Raw genomic sequence first — 20,931 nt, forward strand, 5'->3', positions numbered from 1 at the left:
ATATAGTTTTAGAACTAGTTTGGCTTTTTCATTGTACGTCTAAACCTTAATTTGGCTTCTTCTTAGTAATATATGTATATATATTAGGGTATGTCAAAAAAATCGACAAAGGTTTTTTTTTTTTTCAAATGGCCGTGAATTCTGTCAGAGGGTGTCAAAATAAAGTTTCTGTGAAGATATGAGCTCTTAAAATGATATTTAGAGGCCGCGAATCATAATTTTCTATTTTTTATTTAAATAACATAGGAAAAAAAAATTTTAAGCTTGTCATTTTATACCTCAGCAATGGCTCATTGTGCAGATGAGCTCAGGATTTATGTTTGTAGGGAATTAAACGCTGTTCAAAAAAAGTCTCCTATCATTTTTTGATAAATCTATTTGTTCAAAAGTTATCCGAGGTTGAAGTTGAATTTATATTAAATTTTGAGATCTTTTTACTTTTCCGGCGAAACTATCAGATTTATCACAAAATGTCATAAGATTTTTTTTGTAGAAAATTTGATTCCCGACAGATTATCTCAAATAAAGTTTTCTCACATTTCGCATAAATTCCGAGTTATTTACATTTTAATGTTAAGCTCTTAAAATCAATTAGAACACTATTTTTTTTAAGAGCTTCATATTGAAATGGAAATAACTAGGAAGTTATCCGGAATTTGAATAAAGTTTATTCAAAATAATTTGTAGGGAATACAATTCTCTACAAAAAAGATCTCATGGCATTTTGTGATAAGTCTGAAATTTGACTTCAAGCTTCAATAACTTTTCCACAGACGAATTTATCAAAAAATGATAAGAGACTTTTTTAACTTCCCGCTAAGAAAATCGACGATTTTCAATAATTTCGGGAAGTTATTGTTTTCACCCCGATTTTCGAAAATCGAGTTTTCATCATATGTCGATGTTTTGAGGTCCTAGGAAACTATTCTAACTATTTTCAGAATGATGTCCGAATGTGTGTGTGTGTGTGTGTGTGTGTATGTGTATTTATGGTCTATAACTTTTTAACTAATGAATCGATTTGGATGTTTAAGGCGGCAATTGAAAGAGCTTGTTGGCCGTCAACTTTCCTGAGAATTTCAGATCATTTGATCAAGTAGACTCGGAAATATTGGCGAATTACGAAAAAAAAAAAATTTTTTTTTTAGTTTTTTATTGATTTCTCAGGAACGAATTGAACGATCGACTTCAAAATCTAATCAGCTTTAGAACTCAATGAAAAGCATCGAATGCTGCCTTAACCATCTCACCGGTTAATTTGTTCGAGAGATATCGTTGGAGAAAGAAATATTAAAAAACGGTTTTTTTCAAATATCTTCGAGACGGCTGAATCAATCGCTTTCAAATTCTAATCAGGTCTAGAATTCAATAAAACGCGCCTATTGCCACCAAAACATCAAAATCGGTTAATTAGTTCAAAAGATATCAGCGTTGAAAAATTAAAAAAATAACATTCTATGTTATTTTTTCCAGATAAATAAAAATGTACTGTACTAAAATGTGTCTAAAATCTTACAAACTTTTCCTCTTTATGGTCTCTTTTGATCATCATATAATACCATCAAACTTGTTCTTTAGTTTAAACTATATTATGAACGAAAAAATCGAAAAAACACAGTTTTTAATCATTTTCTCGGATATTTTATGTATTATTGCTCTGACCTAAGCCAAAACTCATTTAAATTTTGATTTCGATCACTGACATTGATTTCTGCCTCAACACATTTAGTTTATTGAACATAATTGGAAATTAAAATTCAAAAACCGCTTGTTCATTAATGATTTTCGATTCTTAAATTTTTAAACTGTAGCACAAAGCGTAACTTGTTAGAGTTTGAAAAGCTCATAAAAAATAATTTCATGCAACAAGATTTTTGAGCTCGAAGAGCTCGATAATATATTCACAGTGATATTTTCAAGCTCCTTGAGCTCGAAAACAGCGGAACTCCAAGTGAGGCAGCTAGGTTACCAGTCTTGGCCCAAGCCCGGGTAATAATTGTAACGGCCAAGACTGAGTACCCAATTTTGAGCCAAGCATGGGCCAATATAGGTGTGCCAAAATTAGGTTCCCCAGTACTGGGCCAAGTAGGGCCCTGTCGTTTAACTCTGGCAACTCCTGCATGGGAATTTATAAAATTACCTAATTACTGGTTATTCAATAATTAATAATTATAATCAATTAAATTACTGATAACGTTTCTTTATTACTATTTTTATGGCAGTTTGTTAGTTGTTGTTGGAGGGTTATTAGACCCTGCTGAACAAAACAACTCTCATATTACTATATAAATACGTAAGAAGTCTTTGTTTTATTTTTTTTTTTTTAATAAATTTCTTACAAGTTCATATTTATAACAATAAAAAAGTTGGCGCAGAATTTTTTTAACACGTCCATGTTTTGCTAAGTGTAACACGAAGACAAAAAGTTTTTTTTTTTTTTTACTTAAAATTTATTTATTGAAGATTTTAAGAAAAACGACTTGAAGAAAAAAAATGAATTATAAAACCACGTATTGTTTATTTATATTTATGCTAAATACATTCGTTTTATCTGTAACTAGTAATTCATATACAAAATTACATTTCGACGGCGGCCTTAGAATGGCTCGGGGTTTTGGTAAAAAATTTATTTAGTTGACAGTTCTTCCAGGTAAAGTATTATTTTTTTTTTACTTCTATAATTTATAAGAATAAATATTTTACTAATTATTAGATTTAGTGATTTATTTGTTTTAGTATAAAAAATTTTAACTGCGTCGTTATAATTTTATATGAATCACGAAACTATTAAAGCGACATTAATAATAGTTTTGGTGCTGGTAAAAAATATGTGATATAACTGATGTTATTTTTAAAGTAAAACAATGAAATTATTTTGACCTTAAATAAAAAAATTCGACAGCAAATCCTGAAATACTCAATTGATTGTATGAAAATTACAAAAAATTTTCCTAAAAAATTAAATCATTTTTTTTTTAACATTTATTACAAAGTGAGTACATTATTTTATAACCATACTTTATTAAATAATATTTAAAAAACTATTATACAATTATCAATATTTAACAACCACTAGCACGCTTATCATTCCACTTTATTGCAGTTTCAACGATTCCCGTGGCTTTAATAAAATCAACAGCAACAATATTTGCAGTATGTTGCCATTCATCGCTGTACCACTCGGTGATATTTATATCAACATTTTCAGCCATTTTTCTAAGGCCACCTAATCGATTAAATATCACATCAAAAGTTGTGGGTGTTAATTGAGCCATTGCTGCTCGTGGTTGCGACAATCGGTTACTAAAATCACATTAATCATTAATTATTAATAATTTCTTTTCCCTTCACACAAAATGTTCAACAATAATAATAATAATAATAATAATAAAAATTACTGAAATAATAAAAAATTTTTAAGATACCAAGTTTTTAAAACGGACTAAAAAAGAATAAAATAATTTTTCTAAGCTTCATAAAGATTTAAAACCTCATGCAGATTCCGAATTTCTTACAGATAGTCCTGAAAATGTATGAATGTGAATTTTTAATAGCTATGAGAATACTTGTAAGATATAAAACGAAAAATGTGCGGCGCATGCAATAGATAATTGATGCATTAATATTTCAACTAACAATTTTATTGCACTGCAAATGATATGAACCGTTGTGTAAGTTTGCTCATTGAAAACTCTTCTCTATACTTCTTACAGTTATGTATTGTATGCGCCTCACGTTTTTTGTATTAAATCTTACAAGTATTTTTATAGATATTAAAAATTCACTATCACAAATTTTCAGAACTATCTGTAAGAAGGTTTTGGAATCTGTATCGGATTTTAGAGAAATTATTTCATACTTATTGGTCCATTTTAAAAACGTGGTATATTAAAATTTTTTTTTTATTTCAATAATTGTTTTCTGCTTTTTAGTATTATGTGTGTGAAATTTTGCAATGAATTCTAAACACTTTGATAAGATAATCACAGAAATGCGACAAATTTCAGGTTTATTTCAATTTCTTTCCACTTGAAATCTGAAATGAAAAATCGTTATATCTACCTACCAATAGTATATCAAACTATTTAATTATTTTTTTTTTTTTTTAATAAAATTAAAAAGTAGCTAGTTTGAAATTGATTATAAAAATTTGTATTGAACAAACAAACAAATAAATACGAAAGGAGTTAAAGTTGCATTGTCCCATGCTGAAATTTAAATTGTACAATGAACGCAATCTTTCTTCTTCTTCTTTTTGTTTTTGTTTCTTCACTTCTTCTCCTTCTTTTTTTTTTTAATTTTTTACATTGTCATTCAATTCTGAGCTGTTCCAAATTTCAGCTATCTATCTTATCGGGCAGTTACTTTAAAACCAATTACAAAATTTCACCCGAATAGACATACATGAAAACGAGTTAATAAAAATATGGTAATAAAATAATAATAATGCCTTACTAATGATGTAATTCGTCAGCAGCTTGAGTTTCTATTTTATTTAAATGCCTATAAAGAGCACTAACAGTTCTAACATTGCCCCACTGTTGTTCGACCTGCGGCCAGACACTTGTTCTTGATGCAACGACATTGGAATAATCATAACTGATAATAAGTCTTCTGCCCGTTGACCAAATGTCCTCGAGGCTTGTTCCCCAAACATGAACTGGTCTGTCTAGATAGTAACCATCAAATTGCTCTTGTAAATAATCCGTTAATTGATAATGTGCTGCCAATGATTTAAATCCTAAATTTTTTAAAAAATATTTAATAAATTTTTTTGTCATAATTTTATTTATTTTGTTTAAATAAAATTGATGACAATTATTGTTCAATAAATTACCAACAGGAAATTCTTGGATATCAAAAATAACAATTTCATCGGTATTGTCTAAAAAAATTTTAACGTCTCTAATAACGTCTCGAAGTGGTACTATACGAATTGGCCCATGATTACCCCAAAAAATTTCATCTGAATTGGGATAACGACCAACACGAATGTCCAAATAACGTGCTCCGTAAATTAATTGACCTAGTACATCTTCATCCTATTAATTAAATATCAATGAGATATTAATTTCAATGAAACGACGAGTCTTTAATTAAAATTTAAATGTAATAATTTGTCAATAAATAATTTTATTAATATTGATTTTAAATATTTATGTCAATGGCAAATTTTTCAAGATTTATAGTTACATAATTGATGACAAAGTGTTATCCAAATTTAAACAAATATAAAAATTTCTTTTTAACACTTGCGTATTCATTCAGTATAATATTAATTATCTATAAATATTATTTTTGTATAACATTAAAAATAGATTTATTTTATATAAGTTGCATTGCAGGAAAAATTATAATAACAAGATGTATCACGAAAAATTATTTTAAATTTTAATAAATATTACGTGAGCAAGAACATAATTATTTGTTGTTAGTATAATATGAAGTGATTTCATACATTTTTTTTTTGTTTTTATTAATAGTAGTAATCTTACACTGTAAAAAGTCGAGAGTGAATACGGACTTTATTTCAATCCGAATTCACTCAAGTCCAGAGTTATAATATTTACATAAAATATTTAATAAAAATAACTTTTTATGATAAGCATAATTATTGTAATAAATAATTGATTCCAGTATTAATAATTACCCAGGTCATAATTTCTAGCCTTATCGAACCTAAGTAAGCCTCAATCCAGCCTCACTGAGTAAAAAAAGCATTTCGAGCCTCGAATGATCTTCAAAAAGCCTCAATGACCCTCAAATAATGCTCACAGTGCCTCAATCAGCCTCAAATGGTGATCAAAGAGCCTCAAATAATACAAATTAAATTTAAATTACATAGTCGAGACTAGGTTCATATGAGGCTTATTGAGGATCTTTGAGCATCATTTGAGGCTCATTGAGGCTCTGTGAGCATTATTTGAGGGTCATTGATGAGGCTCAAAATGCTTTTTTTCACTCAGTGAGGCTGGGTTGAGGCTTACTTGGATTCGATGAGGCTAGATATTATGACCCGGGTAAACCATAAAATATGATGTATCAAATTACTTTATAATAGATTATAAATTTAAATTAAATGACTGTTTTTAAAATCGCGCTCAGACAAGCATTTTTTACTTTAACGTTCATTCGTTAGATTAAATTTAAGGTACGTTAAATTTTTTAAGAATTGTTATAAATAGTTATATTTTATTAAATACATCTTTAAAATTCATAAAATTTTATATTATGAAAAAATAAAGTAGTATAACTTATAAATTATTTTCCAAATCAATAAACTTATCATAGTTTAATTGATATTGTCTTTGAGCGACTATAGGGCCATGTCTTGATCGAGTAATGGTAGGGGAGAGTGGGGTCAATTGAACCAGTAAGCTTAAAAAATCGAAAAAAATATAAAAATGAGTCGTCCTCTTGGAATTATATTTTAATACACTAAGCCTCAGTCTGGTCGAAATTTCGAACCAATATGATGATTTAATTTTAAAAAATTCAAGTTTTTGTGTTTTTAGGTATCTGAACTTTGATTTCAGCTCTTGGCGAATTGTTTAATAATTTTTTAATTTTGAAATGAAATCTTAAAATTTTTTTGTAATACCTTCTTACATATATTAGTCATAAATTTCTAGCTTTACTTTTAGTAAAATAGTTTTTGAATATTTTTTTTTAAACTAATTATTTCAATAAAATCATATGGGGTCAATTGAACCAGTACTTTCGGGAACGGTTGAACCACACGAATCACACTGTAAGTAATCCGGCATGCGCGCGCATCTTGACAGAATGTGAAAACAAGCTAAACTAACCAAGAAAAAAAAATTATGTTGGCAGAAGTTTTAAAAGTGATTGTTATACCATATAATATTATAAAAAATAATAAATATGATTAGAAGTGTTGTAATTTTAGTTTTAAGCTGTAATGAATAGTAAATTATTCATTAAAGTCATTCGTTTGTGGTTCTAATACTCTTGGTTCAATTGTCCCCGACTAGTGGTTCAATTGCCCCCACAAAGGGGACGATTGAACCATTTGATGCAGTTGTACAATTTCGTATTTATTGAAAATTTTTATCATTCGTTAAGTTATGTGCTTATGAGAAATGATAGGCTATATAATAAATTATAATTTTGTAAAAAAAAAGTTATCATTTTGCTTTTATTCATAAAAAAAAATGTCAAAGTATTTTTGGTTCAATTGACCCCACTCTCCCCTACCATGTGACAGACCGATGTCCTACATACATGGTGAATTAATATTTAAAAAAAAAAAAAAAAAAAAAAAAAAATCACTAATTTTAAGTGCAAACCGAACCACTTATTTTACAAAGTGGTTCAATTGGCACTTAGAATCAGTAAATATTCACCTATTTCACTTATTCATGTTTACAGTGTAGAATGATAGTATTTACTGATCACTTTATTATTATATTACTTGTCATTCTCAATTTTTATAGTCCATTTTTTCCGTATAGTAATAGTTCCCATAAGCAAATAGGAACCAATCCTATAACCATATTGTTCCTATAGGAATACGTGCATATGGAAATAAGCCCTATATATTATGGTAACTATTCCCATAATGTTATGGTAATCGTTCCTATTGTACTATGGTAAATGTTACTATATATCATAGAATTATGGTAATGGTTACTATGTATTATGATAATGGTTACTATAATATCATGGTAACCATTACCATAGTGTTATGATAACAATTACCATGATATTGTGGTAACAATTACTATAATATTATAGTAATGATTACTATAATATATATGGGTACCGTTCCTATAATCGACATTTCAAAAAAATCGGTTACCATGTGTTATGAGAACCATTCTTATAATATATTGTAATTGTTACCATAAATTTCTCTCCGTGTAGAACTGTCAATTGAATAGGATGCAAGAAATAATCAAAAGAAATATTATTAATTAATATAAAAAATATTTATCTAAACCGTGTAAATTAATAATTAATCAATCAACTTACTTGAGTTATTGTGTATTTATCAATAATTAATTCTGTTTTAGGATTTTGAAATTTATTATAAGCTGCTGAATCATGAGTACCAGGAATAAAAACTTCACGCATTTTTAAATTACCAATACTATTTTTTCGTTTACTCATCCAATTTGGATGCGTTGATAAACAACTTGTCTTTTTAATTGTGTCATTGCGTACCCACGATACATAGTAATCTATATTAAATCAATTTAATTTTATAGTCATAATAAATTTAATAATATGAATACACTATTATTTTATTAATATTATTAGTAATTAACTTACTTAAACATTCATCTTTAAATGTTAATTGTGAGGTAAAAATAAAATCACTGCTAATTCCGGTTTTCTTAAAACCATGGACTGCATCTGGTTGAAATTTAAATATCACTTGAGCATTTGTTGTATTTGGATTACCTTTATATAATTTAAATACATCACCGCTTTCGAGATTTGAATTTTTCCAATAAATACATATTTCACGTATCATTTCAGATGACATTAATGGCGATATTAAAATAGATAAATCACTATTGTCAATTTCTATGAACAAAAATACATAAAAAATTTAATTACTCATACTTTCTCTTTTTGTATTTATGGATGAAAGTAGCGTATATATTTTTAAAAAAATACTTTTAAATTTAAATGTAAATTTATGAAATATTTTTCTAATTTACTTACCATTATTTTCATTACGACAATTGTTCTCGAGTTCTCCCGCAGAAAAATAAAATAAAAATACAAACAAAGTGAATAAATAAATATTTTTAAAAATCATCTTGATTCAAAGAATACCTACACACTTTCAGATAAAAAGTTATATTGTAAATAAGAATTAAGTAATTATTGCAATTGAAAACTAAACAAATGTATACATTGATTTTAATCTTCCACTTATCTTACACAGATTCGTAATGAAAATTATGATTTACAAACAAACAACAATAGAGTATAGTAAAAGTTTGAGTCCAATAAAAAATAAAACTCCTGTGTATTATTTACGTCACCAATGACTGTTTCTCTCCTTATTTCCTGTATACGTCCGGTGATCACAAATGACCTCGATTCTAGTATAATTATTTTTACCTTTTTATTGTTAGTTAGTGTAAAACCAATGTTACAACTAAATAAATTATCCAATGACAACACTTTTGTTAATATTTATAAGTGTACAAGTGTATAGTATCATGTTTCATGTAGTGTTTGCATGCACGTGGGGTCAAAAATTCACAACTTGTAGTATAGTATAAATCTAAAAGTCAATGCTATTATATATTATACTTATATATACATAGATAGATTTATTTTTGCACAATGAATAATTCTTATCGCGTGTATTTGCTGATCTGCGGATTATTTTCTTCTTCACATCACTTTGTTTCGTGACATGCCATGACGTTCAAAATGCGCGGGGGCGATTTATATATGAATTAGTCATCACTTTATATTATATATATTTCTTCAACAAATTCACCAGGTGCATTGACATTTTTTTTTTCATTTGAATATTTTTTTGTTTTTTTTCTTTATTTATTTAAAATTAATTAATACTTGTTTAATTACTTGATTTATTTTATCTAAAAAATTTCATTAAGTTAATGAACTACCGTAAGAATAAAAAAATTCGAGTTTTTGTTGTTTTTAAAAGTTCGTTATTAAGTATTACGATCACTTGCACGCCGGTACCAAGGTTCATTTTAATCACTTTTAAATTATATACTTGCATTGACTTTTTTATTTCTTGTTTTATTTTTTTTTTATGTATGGAATTTTTAAAAATATTGTTAACTAACATAACATTAGTTTATTTACCGAGATTTTTAATTATTTATCATGATATTTTTATTTTTTATGCATAATAAATATGAATATGGATGTGTGTGTATGCTATGATGATAGCAAATGAATGAGACTGAATCCGATGGACGATTAGATTCAAAGACACGTTAGTACGAATGATTATATTCGATCAAGTGATGAATCGTGACCTAGAATTCGTGAACTACATAACGAGATAGGTCACCTCGTTTTAATATTTATTTTTATTGAGACCTTTTTTTTGCAATTTTTATTTTATTTTTTTTTTTTTTGTTCTACAACTTTATCTTGAGGGTAATGATTTATTGAAGTAAGCTTTAAGTACTGAAGTTAACTGAAGATTTATGTAGGTTTCATGTAATCCGGATTAATCTTATGGTGAGCAGTTTGACAGTACAACAAACAGTTGATATAATGTGGGTGTTCTACTGACATCCCACAATCATTTAAAATTGGGATCAAGCAATTTTAAGGCTTTAAATCAAGCTAGTGAAATAATCAAATGTCGTATGATTATTTTTTTAAAATATTGTATATATATATATATATATAAAAATTGACTTGTTGCTAAATTGACTCCTTCGAAAGTTATTCCGGTTATTTAAGTCGTTTTTACTCAAATTCAACCTTGAATAACTTTTGAAGGAGTGAATTTACAAAAAAATGTTAAGAGACCTTCTTTGTAGCGCATTAAATTTTCTTTGAAAATATGTATCTTGACTAGAGAAAATTTTGATATTTTTAGTAGTTACAAAAATCCAAAATAGAAACAAAGAATTTAAAAAATAAATCAATATTTAAGGCACGGTTACAAGGAAACGGCTCGTTTTACGTCAATGTACTAAGAGAGATTTTTTGTAGGGAATTTAATTTCCTTCGAGAATGTGCATTGCTCAAATTTTTCAGATAGATAATTTACGAGTTTTGGGTAAAAAATGAAATTTATGCCAAAAAACTAATAATCGTAATGATACACATCTTGAAATCAATATTAAGGGCACAAACTTGCACAATAATTTTTTTTGGTCATTAGGAATAATATTTTCATAGCATCGAAAAAAAAGATAGTCAATTTTTTTGGCCCAGTCTAATATATATATTAGGGTGTGTCATTTCGGAGTAACATTTTTTTTTAAGTGCATGTGGAAAAAATCATAGTTCAACACAAAAAAAAAAATTTCGCACAAGAAAAAAAGTTCTATGTTGATTACAGACCTAGCTTATTGAAAAATTCGATTTTCCTATTTAAATAACACGGAAAAAAATTTTTTTTAGCTGTGAGTGCTTTTAAATCCTTAACGAATCAATGGATCGAATAGACTAATACTTATTTTTGTAGGAAATTGAACGCTCTATAAAAAAGGTCTCTTATCATTTTTTGATAAATCCACCTGTTCAGAAGTTATTAGAGCTCGAAGTAAAGTTGGAGACCTTTTAACTTTTTCGGTAAAACTATCAGATTTATCACAAAACGGTAAAAGGACTTTTTTGTTGACAATTTTATTCTCTACAAATTATTATAAGTCACGTTTTTTCAAATTCTGCATTGTTTTCTAGTTATTTCCATTTTAATTTCAAGCTTTTAAAAAAGTGGTTCTGATCGATTTCAAAAGCTCGACATTAAAATGGGAATAACTAGAAAACAATGCGGAATTTGAAAAAACTTGACTGATAATAATTTGTAGAGAATAAAATTGTCAACAAAAAAGACCTTTTACCATTTTGTGATAAATCTGATAGTTTCACTAGAAAAGTAAAAAGATCTCTAATTTTACTTCGAGCTCTAATAACTTTTGAACAGATGGATTTATCAAAAAATGATAAGAGACCTTTTTTGTAGAGCGTTCAATTTCCTAAAAAAATATGTATTTGATCCATTGATTTGTTAAGGATTTAAAAGTACTTAAAGCTAAAAAAAAAGTTTTTCCCGTGTTATTTAAATAGGAAAATCGAATTTTTCAATGAGCTAGGTCTGTAATCGACATAGAATTTTTTTCTTGTGCGAAATTTTTTTTTATGTTAAACTATGATTTTTTCCACATGCATTTAAAAAAAATGTTGCTCCGAAATGACGCACTAATATATATATTTATAGAAGCAAAGAAAATAGTTTTATAATATAATACTTTTTCTATCAATATTATTAAGGTAATAAAAATATTAAAAGTATATTTTTGATATTAATTACTTTATTAATAGTAGATGTTTAATTAAAGGTAGAAAATCAATAATTAAAATAGTAATCGCTCGTTATTACGGACGTTTTTGTTGTTGAGATTTAATATTAATTTAATTATAATTGTCAATAAAAATTATAACTGTCTTTAAATTCTAAGAATATGTAATTAGAAAAAAATATTTTTTAACTATTAATACTTTTTTTATAGTTCTAAAAGTACTTATATAAATAAATGATGACAATTAATTTTTGTCACTTCAAACCCGATTGAGTAACGATTGAATTTTTTAATTATAAACTTTATCTAAAATTCAAAGTAAAAAATTATTTTTTAAATTAATATTAATAAAAAAAAAAAAAAAAACAATATGTGTAAAATCGAAATCATGTGTTTGTCATATTTATTTTTGCTAATTTTCGTCATTAATTCAATTGAGGCAGCTGAAATAAATAATAAATATGCATTTTATCCGCGTTTTAACTTCGGTCTTGGTAAAAGATCTGCTGAGTATGATGTTTTCCAGGTAAAATATGTTAATTTTTATTCACCTTCATGTATTTATTAAGTTCATATTTCTTAGAATCGTATTGTAAGAGGCATGTTGCAATTAAAGTTACAAATTATTCTATTTTTAGCAATATATATTTAAGTATTGACGCATGTTAATTAATTAGGCAAATTATTGAGGTTTCAGTGATCATCAGTTTTTTGTTAATTACAGAGAAGCGTATTATGGTTTTATACATATGATAGTAATTGAGAAAACTATTTATGCGTAATTAAATACGGTAACGACTGTAACACCATGGTTCGATTGACCATTACAATAATCACATGAACTATTACACGGAGAGAAAATTATGGTAACAGTTACAATATATTATGGGAATGGTTCCCATACTGCATGGTAACCGGTTTTTTTCAAATGTTGATTATAGGAACAGCACCCATATATATTATGGTAATCATTCTTATAATTATGGGTATAATTTCCATATGGTATCGGAATAGTTCCTATGGAATCATGGTAATCGTTACCATGTAACTATGATAATGGTTACCATAATATTATGGTAATTGTTACCATAATATTTAGAAATTATAATCAATTTTTTTTTGTAATAAGTGTTTTTTTTGTATACTTAAAATTTTGTAATATTTTGTAATGTACAAAAAAAACGCTTCTTACAAAAAAAAAATTATTATTATTTCTAAATATTATGGGAATTATTACCATGATATTATGGTAACCATCCCCATACTATTATGGTAACTATTTCCATACATTATGGGAACGATTACCATAATATTATGGTAACCATTACCATAATATGATGGTTATGTTTACAATAATATTATAGGAATAGTTACCATAATATATAAGGCTTATTCCCATATACACTTAGGAACTATTACAATGTGGTTATAGGATCGGTTACTATTTGCTTGTGGGAACTATTCCTATGAGCATGGTAATCATTACCATGATTCTTTCACATGCGATATGGAAACTGTTACCATAATGATAGGAATTGTTCCCATAATTATGGAAACTTTTCCCAGAAAGTATAGGTCTATATCCCATAATCCCAAGTAATCATTACCATAACGGTATGGGATGATATTTCATAAACGTACTAGGAACAGTAACCATAATTTTCTCTCCGTGTAGATGATAAATAAATTAAAATAGTTAAGGTAAGTGACCCCTCTATCGGCCAGGCCCCCTTTATCGGCCACTTAGTCGAAAAATCGATATATTTTCAAAATAAGTACGTATTCATGCGTAAATAGTTTTTTGAAAAAAAGTAAAATTTATTTAGTTTAGATTAAACATACTTTGATTATTATAAAAATTCATTTTATAATTAAAAAAAAAAATAGTAGTGCGTCAGATGCGATTTCTAGTGATTTCTTATCAGGTAGGTTAAGTATTCTTGTTTTTTCGATAACCGATTACTAGTTAAAAATAACAATAAAAGTCCGATTTTTTTTTGTAATTTTATTACTTCATTTTACAGTTATTTTAGGAATTAAAAATTTGATGGTTTATGCCTAATTTATATAAAAAACAGGGTGGCCGAATATAGATACAAGAAAATTACCTCTGTATGCATTATTGGCCACTTTAATTTTATTTGTTTTCGAGGTTATCAGCATTTATGTAAAATAGTCAATTAAAATTTTTAATGTCAAAGTAAATAAATAAATTGATTAACTTATATTTTAAAATAAATGTAATTATTTAGAACAAATGTAAATAAATTATATACATCCAATCAGCTAAAATTTTATCTAAAAGGTGGCCGATAAAGGGGACATCAGGAATTGAAGTTATTTTAATTTATTATTTAATTTCTAGTAAATATTTTTACATATATTTTTTTAATTTGAAGTTAAGCGTGTAAGCTTTAAGGTTCTATCACTGTTTTATACATGAATTGGTTTTTTATATTTTAATTCTTAATTCGCAAAAAAAAAAAATTCGCTTAACTGGTCGATAGAGGGGTCACTTACCTTACTTATACTTTTTTTTACTAGTTAAGATGAATTGAACAAGTTTTGTTGTTAGTATTATTGCTGAAGCATAAATTCGGAGAACTCATGTTCAATAGTTAGCATAAATAAGCAAAAACTGTTACTAAGTTATCGTTGATACTATTTTCAATTAGTTTCTAGAACAATATAAATGTAGTGCAAGTGACTATATGAATTAGATGATATTACTATATATAGTAAAAAATATTGAGTATCTGTGTTAATAACGGTCCGTGTTAAATTTTTTGTGTTATTATTTTGTGTAAAATCAACACAATTCTTTGTGTTACTTTAAAATTTTTAATCGATTTACTATTCAACACTTAAAGAGTGATACCTAGTACAAAAACAGAAATTATCAACATTTATTAAGTGTTACTTTAAAATCAATACAAAAAAAGTGTTAAAGCGATAGTTGCATTGTGTTAAAAAAAATGTCTTCCTGCTATTCACGCAGGAAGCGTCGTTAAGCATCAGTTCTGCTTCGTTAGTTTTAGTTATTATTTTTGTGACATTGACTTTATTTATTCTCAATTGAACATAAAAAATTAAGTTGACATAATTCATGATTATTATAGTTTAAAAAAAAAACTATTTAAAAATATGCATCTGTAGTTTCTTTATTTTTCTACAAGCGCATATTTTTTTTTTCGTAATCGATTTGTAGGGATCATGTTTACTATCACAAAATAGTTCAATGTTAAATAACTTTTCTCTCAGTGTGCCACGCAATATATTATTAACTGTGAAAAAAGTAGCCCACTGATGGCCATGAAATAAAGTATAATCTATTTTTCTAAACGCAGTAGCTTTAATTTTTTTAATTTCCCGGTAAGAAAATTAAAAAAAAAAATTGATTTAAGTTTGCATTCCAAAAATAAGGTTTTCAACAGATTTTCACCTTTGGAAGTCTTATAAAAATTTCTCACTAATTTCAAAATTATGTCCATGTATGTTCTTTAATATAAAATATATGTTATGAACAGATAAATTAATCTTAATTAATTTTAAACTGATCGAAAATTTTTATAACAATTTCAATTTGAGACCAATTGGTTCAGTATGTTATAAGTTATTCTAAATAAAAATTTAAAAAATCAATTGCGTTGAATTTTTTTAATTCTATAATTTTAATGTAAAAGAAAATATTGTAGTTTGGTGAACTCATGACTCATAAAGGCTGATAACTAAAACATTCTAAATATAATTTTTATAACACATTTGATTTTGATTTATTTAATTGTAAAAAGAACGTAATTGAATGCTTACAGAAATAAATCTCTCGCCTGATGTTCGAAAAATACTGGCTGAAAAAAATATTGAAAAACTCTATAACACGTTATTTTAGTTTTCATTAAAATAAATGTTGATGCTAAATTCATTATAAACGAGAAAGAAGACGAATATTTTGATTAAATAAAAAAAAGATGAAGTATACTTTGCAAAATTAATTTAAAAAAATAAAATTAACTTCGTGAAAATTATTAATAAATTGTAAAAAATTTTGTTAATAAAATATCAGTCATTTTTTAAATAAAAATTTATAATTTAAAAATTAAATAAAAAACTTTTTTTTATGTAACATACATTTCGAAGCTAAAAATAAAATAATATGGTATTCTATAATATTATTTTATCATCAACTGCACTGCTAGCAATACATTCTTATATGATTTGATGTTAACATGTAGGAGAGACATTACAACAGTGATCTACGGACACATATGATTTGTAAGTATTAATTTCCACTTTACTACTCATGTAAAAAAATAATTCGTTTAAAAAATTTTCATAACAAAACTTCCAAATTATAGACAATTTTTTAGAATATCGATTACAAACTTCACACAAAATTTTAATGAACATCTATTTGTACTTTGAATTACATTTAAACCTAAATTTTGAATGTATATTTGATGTAAAATTGAATACGATTTTTAAAGTAGAAAATTAAAAAAAAAAATTTACAAAAATTAATCTTGATAAATTTTTTTGTTTTTAAGTATTTTTACAAAGCTTTGGGATTGAAAATGTAGCAACTGTAAGGAAAAAAGGAAGTATGCAATTTATACGTTTCGGTTAAAAGGCTGTATCCAATTACATTCCGAAGGTAAATATCAAAAATTTTTTTTGTTTGATTCTACTATTTAACAATGGTATATACATTACATAACAAGGGATAAAACAAAAAAATTTCAGGTGTGGTGAAGTTTACTGCTCCAGCCTAAAGCGAGAGCTAACACCTGAAATCTGAAAACTTGTTTTATCTCATGCAATCATTCCACACTGTAAACATGAATAAGTGAAATAGGTGAATATTCACTGATTCTAAGTGCCAATCGAACCACTTTTTAAAATAAGTGGTTCGGTTTGCACTCAAAATTAGTGAATATTCACCGATTTCACTTATTCATGTTTACAGAGTTGTTTTTTATATTACTTACATTGATGCCGGGTATTTTAACGTCTGGAACCAGTCGAAACAGGCTAATTTCTCACTGATAGTGTGGCAAAAATATAATACTGTATTTTAGGAATTCAAATTCAAGTAATTTAACAAAAAAAAACAAAGGCGTTTTATTAAGTTAATCAGTTTTCTTAATTTCTCTAATTCAACTATAAGATTAGTTAGTTTATAGAATTGCATGAATATTTAGAGGTTTACAATAAAACAAATGCGATTCTGACAAGGACGTAATCAAGCCATAAATTAATACAGCGGGCAGAAACTAATCTTTCTTTTCTCGGGAAAAAACTAATCTGTTCCGACGCGCTAAATCACATTAGTCTGAAATTGGTTATTTCGGCTGACAAACAGATATTGGAACACGGTTTAAATGCTAGTAATATGAAGATTTATTTTTAAATTGAAGTTATCAATATGAAACAATAATTAATACAGTAATGCTTTTGTTTCTTTACAGACAAGTTCATTAGAGCGTTCGTAAAACAAGTAATAGATACCAACTGTCTTAATCATGAATGATTTAGAATATCAAACAAGTTGTATACTTATATATTTTTTTAAAAATACAGTGTAAATAGCAAAAAAACAAAAAAATAAGGCCATCATTATGATTTATAAATAAATATTAAATTTACTCGGGTAAAAAAGTTATTCTTAAAATAACAACCACTAAATAAATTATTAAATTTTATTATTATAAATTTATATTAATTTTAGCAAAATTTTATACAATATTTTTTTACAATCAATTCACTTATAATAATATTTTCTTATTATTATAATGAGATGAAATAGAAAATAAAATAAATTGTAAATAAGATTTCAAATATTCTTTATTACAAAACTGAAAAAAAAAAAAAAAAAAAAAAAATCTGTGATAGTAATAAACTTTTGGCTTATGTGACTAGTTGTAATACTCAGCGGCAATACTAAATTAGTGTAATAGTGTATGCGATGTGTAATGTCAAATAGATATAATGAAATGATAAAAATATATATATATATATATATATATATATATATATATATATATATATATACATATATATTGCAATCAGTCTCAAGAGAGAATAAATGGTAAAAAAATAGATACAATAATGAAATATATGAACAATTAAATCAATTCGGTTTGGCTAATTGTAAGCATTTTATGTTTTTTTTCTTATAATTGCTTATATACAAATAATAATAATTATAATAAAGATAATCAGAAAGTAGTTAAACAAACGTACTTAAATAAATAAAATTAAAATTTTAAAGTACATAAATATTTAAACTAATTTACAATTAATTAATCAACTAGTTTATCCTTAATGTTTTTTTTTTCTTTTGTTTTTCGCAATTTCTCAGTTTTGGAAGACTCGGTATGGCAGGATTTTTGATTAGGAATTAAAAAAGTTGCGTTAAAAGATTTTTTTTTTTTCCAATAAAAAATGACAACGTCCGAAACCATGTAGTTCCACTTTTTTTGTTCAGAATTATCAATTAAGTCTTAATTATCCAGGAGAATATTGAGAAAAAAAAATTATTTCTTGTTTGTTCCACACCATCTATACAGTGCACATGAATTTTTCTTTTTCTCAATAACTATACAAAGTGTACATTAATATATTTAATTTATTGTTTCACTTATATAAATGGCATATGTTGCTTAATTCATTTGTTAAAAATTTTTTTTCAGCAATTTATTAAAATTGTTGAAAAATCTATACTTTCGTTACTTTTTTAAAATTTGTTTTAATATTATGTATGAATTTTTAAGTATAAGTAATATTTTTACAGCAGAATGATTGATGATATGTTATGGCAGGTTATCGAACCAATAATAAAAATTAAATATAATAACAATAAATTTAAATTTTATTAATATCAAAATTTTTTATTTTATACTTAAATACGAGGCCGGAAGTTAATTAATTAAATTAAAATTAAAATTTTCATGATAAAAAATTTTGCCGATCGACTTCCTGCCTTAAGGCACTCTATGGCCACCATAATAATATGATACCGTTGTATAAATATATTTATATATATTAACGTTTAAATCTAATTAGCGCTTTATTGTTATTCAATATATAAATACACATATAAATGTTTTGTTCTAAACTTATTTTACAGTTTTTACATCTATTTGAAAATGCTTGAAAAAAACGGTTTTTTTTTGTTCCATGTTTTAATTGTGCTATATATTATCGGTATAATAACTGAACACTCTGGTTATAATTGATCATTTGTATAATTAAATTTGACTATTGCTTATAAATAATTTAAAAAAAAAAATGAAGTTTTTTTAATAAATTTAAATAATTGTATGCATTGACAATAATAAATTAATTAATATTTAAAATAAACAGAATTAACGCGTGCACCATTTTTACAATAGCAGTCGATACGTAAAAAAAATTTAACTTATAACTTTTTATTTTAAGATTAAATATAAAAAAATATATCTAAGCGTTTCGTCTCTCCCTGTATGTATAAACAATAACTTAGATTTATAATAGTAATAATAATTAAATTATCAATAATTAGTAATAGTTTTTCATGATTATCGGTATGCGTTCAATAAAATTAAAAAAAAAAGCGTTATTTATAAAACTATAACAAAGTTAATGTATTAAACAAAAACAATGAAAAATAATAATTACAAAAAAGTAAAAGTCGAAGGAACACAAGTGACTGTATCATAAAACTAGATATTGCATTAACTACAGAGTCTAAAGCCAATCCGATGGCATTTATTTAAAATCTACGGAGGTTCAAAGTCTTTATTTATTTATTTATTTACTTATTATTTTTTTTTTTTTTAGTCATATTTACTACTCTTATTACTTATTAATTATATCCGTCATATTCGAAAATTAAATATTAATATATATTATATTTACAATATATAAAGCACATAAAAGAGGAACTTTGGTGCAGAAACAATAAACATATGTTCCCGATTTCGAGACCTACGGCTAAGTTTCTTAATGTTTTTTTTTTTTTAATTATAACAATCATTATAATAAAATATTAATTGGAAATAATTGGCCCAATTGAGGAATGAAATATTAATAAGTTAAAATTTTTTTTTTTCAGATAAATGAAAAATCTTTCATTGTCTTGATTAAAATAAAATTAAACGTAACGATTTTTTATAATCTGACTTTAGTCTATTAAAATTTATCATAATATTTAAACTATTACTTCTGAATTTATTATTTAAAAAAAAATTATCTATGTTATTATAAAACTATTTTAATTGCAGATAATTAAATTAATAAAAAAATGTATAAAAATACTTTGAGCAGTAATTCAAACTTAAAAGATGGATTGAATTTTTCATTTCCTGTAAAGAAATAGTCTAAATATTTTAATAATTTGAATAATATTACATAATCATTTTTAAATATTTAAATATTTTACATAAATTTTATTTTATTTTAGACTTGATAGCGTATTGGTAATGCTATTCCAGCCATACTGAGTTTACTTCACCAGAAATAATAATAAGTATATAAATCCTTGCAAAAAAAATCTACTACGACATTCATAAATCATTTATTTTTATGATCTAATTTAAATGTATATAAATTTACAAATCTATCTATGTCAGACAATCATTGGATGGGTTTTATTATTTTTCTCAATAGTATACTAATCGTATACTCGAATATTTAATTTTAAATATTGATATATAATATTTCAATAAATATAGCATAGCTCAAAATCCTCCACAACACGCAGACTGTTAGTATTTTTTTTTTAATTCTTTGTGTTAAAAGCCTTTGAGAATTGAACTGATAATTATTCTATAGTTGATTAAAAAAAATAATAAAATGAAATAAAAGTACGCAAGTGGACTTTGTTCTTATAAAGATGTCGTTCATCTGTTTTTTTTTCTTTTTTACATATCCATGCGTCTTTTTT

General features: G+C 25.6%; 1 protein-coding gene across 1 annotated transcript; it reads right to left on the reverse strand.

Moving 5' to 3' along the window:
- Window positions 1-3,009: 3,009 nt before the first annotated feature.
- On the reverse strand, window positions 3,010-8,900 carry LOC103574228 (PI-PLC X domain-containing protein 1). The gene is made up of 7 exons (XM_008553633.2): window positions 8,889-8,900; window positions 8,695-8,815; window positions 8,296-8,553; window positions 7,996-8,204; window positions 4,838-5,042; window positions 4,456-4,741; window positions 3,010-3,303 (listed from the first exon to the last, which is right to left on the reverse strand). The coding sequence occupies exons 2-7, from the start codon at window positions 8,789-8,791 to the stop codon at window positions 3,063-3,065; spliced, it is 1,296 nt and encodes a 431-aa protein (XP_008551855.1). The 5' UTR covers window positions 8,792-8,815; window positions 8,889-8,900; the 3' UTR covers window positions 3,010-3,062.
- Window positions 8,901-20,931: the final 12,031 nt, after the last annotated feature.

The sequence above is a fragment of the Microplitis demolitor genome, chromosome 4 (assembly GCF_026212275.2).
Source record: "Microplitis demolitor isolate Queensland-Clemson2020A chromosome 4, iyMicDemo2.1a, whole genome shotgun sequence".
In the NCBI taxonomy this organism is placed as follows: Eukaryota; Metazoa; Arthropoda; class Insecta; order Hymenoptera; family Braconidae; genus Microplitis; species Microplitis demolitor.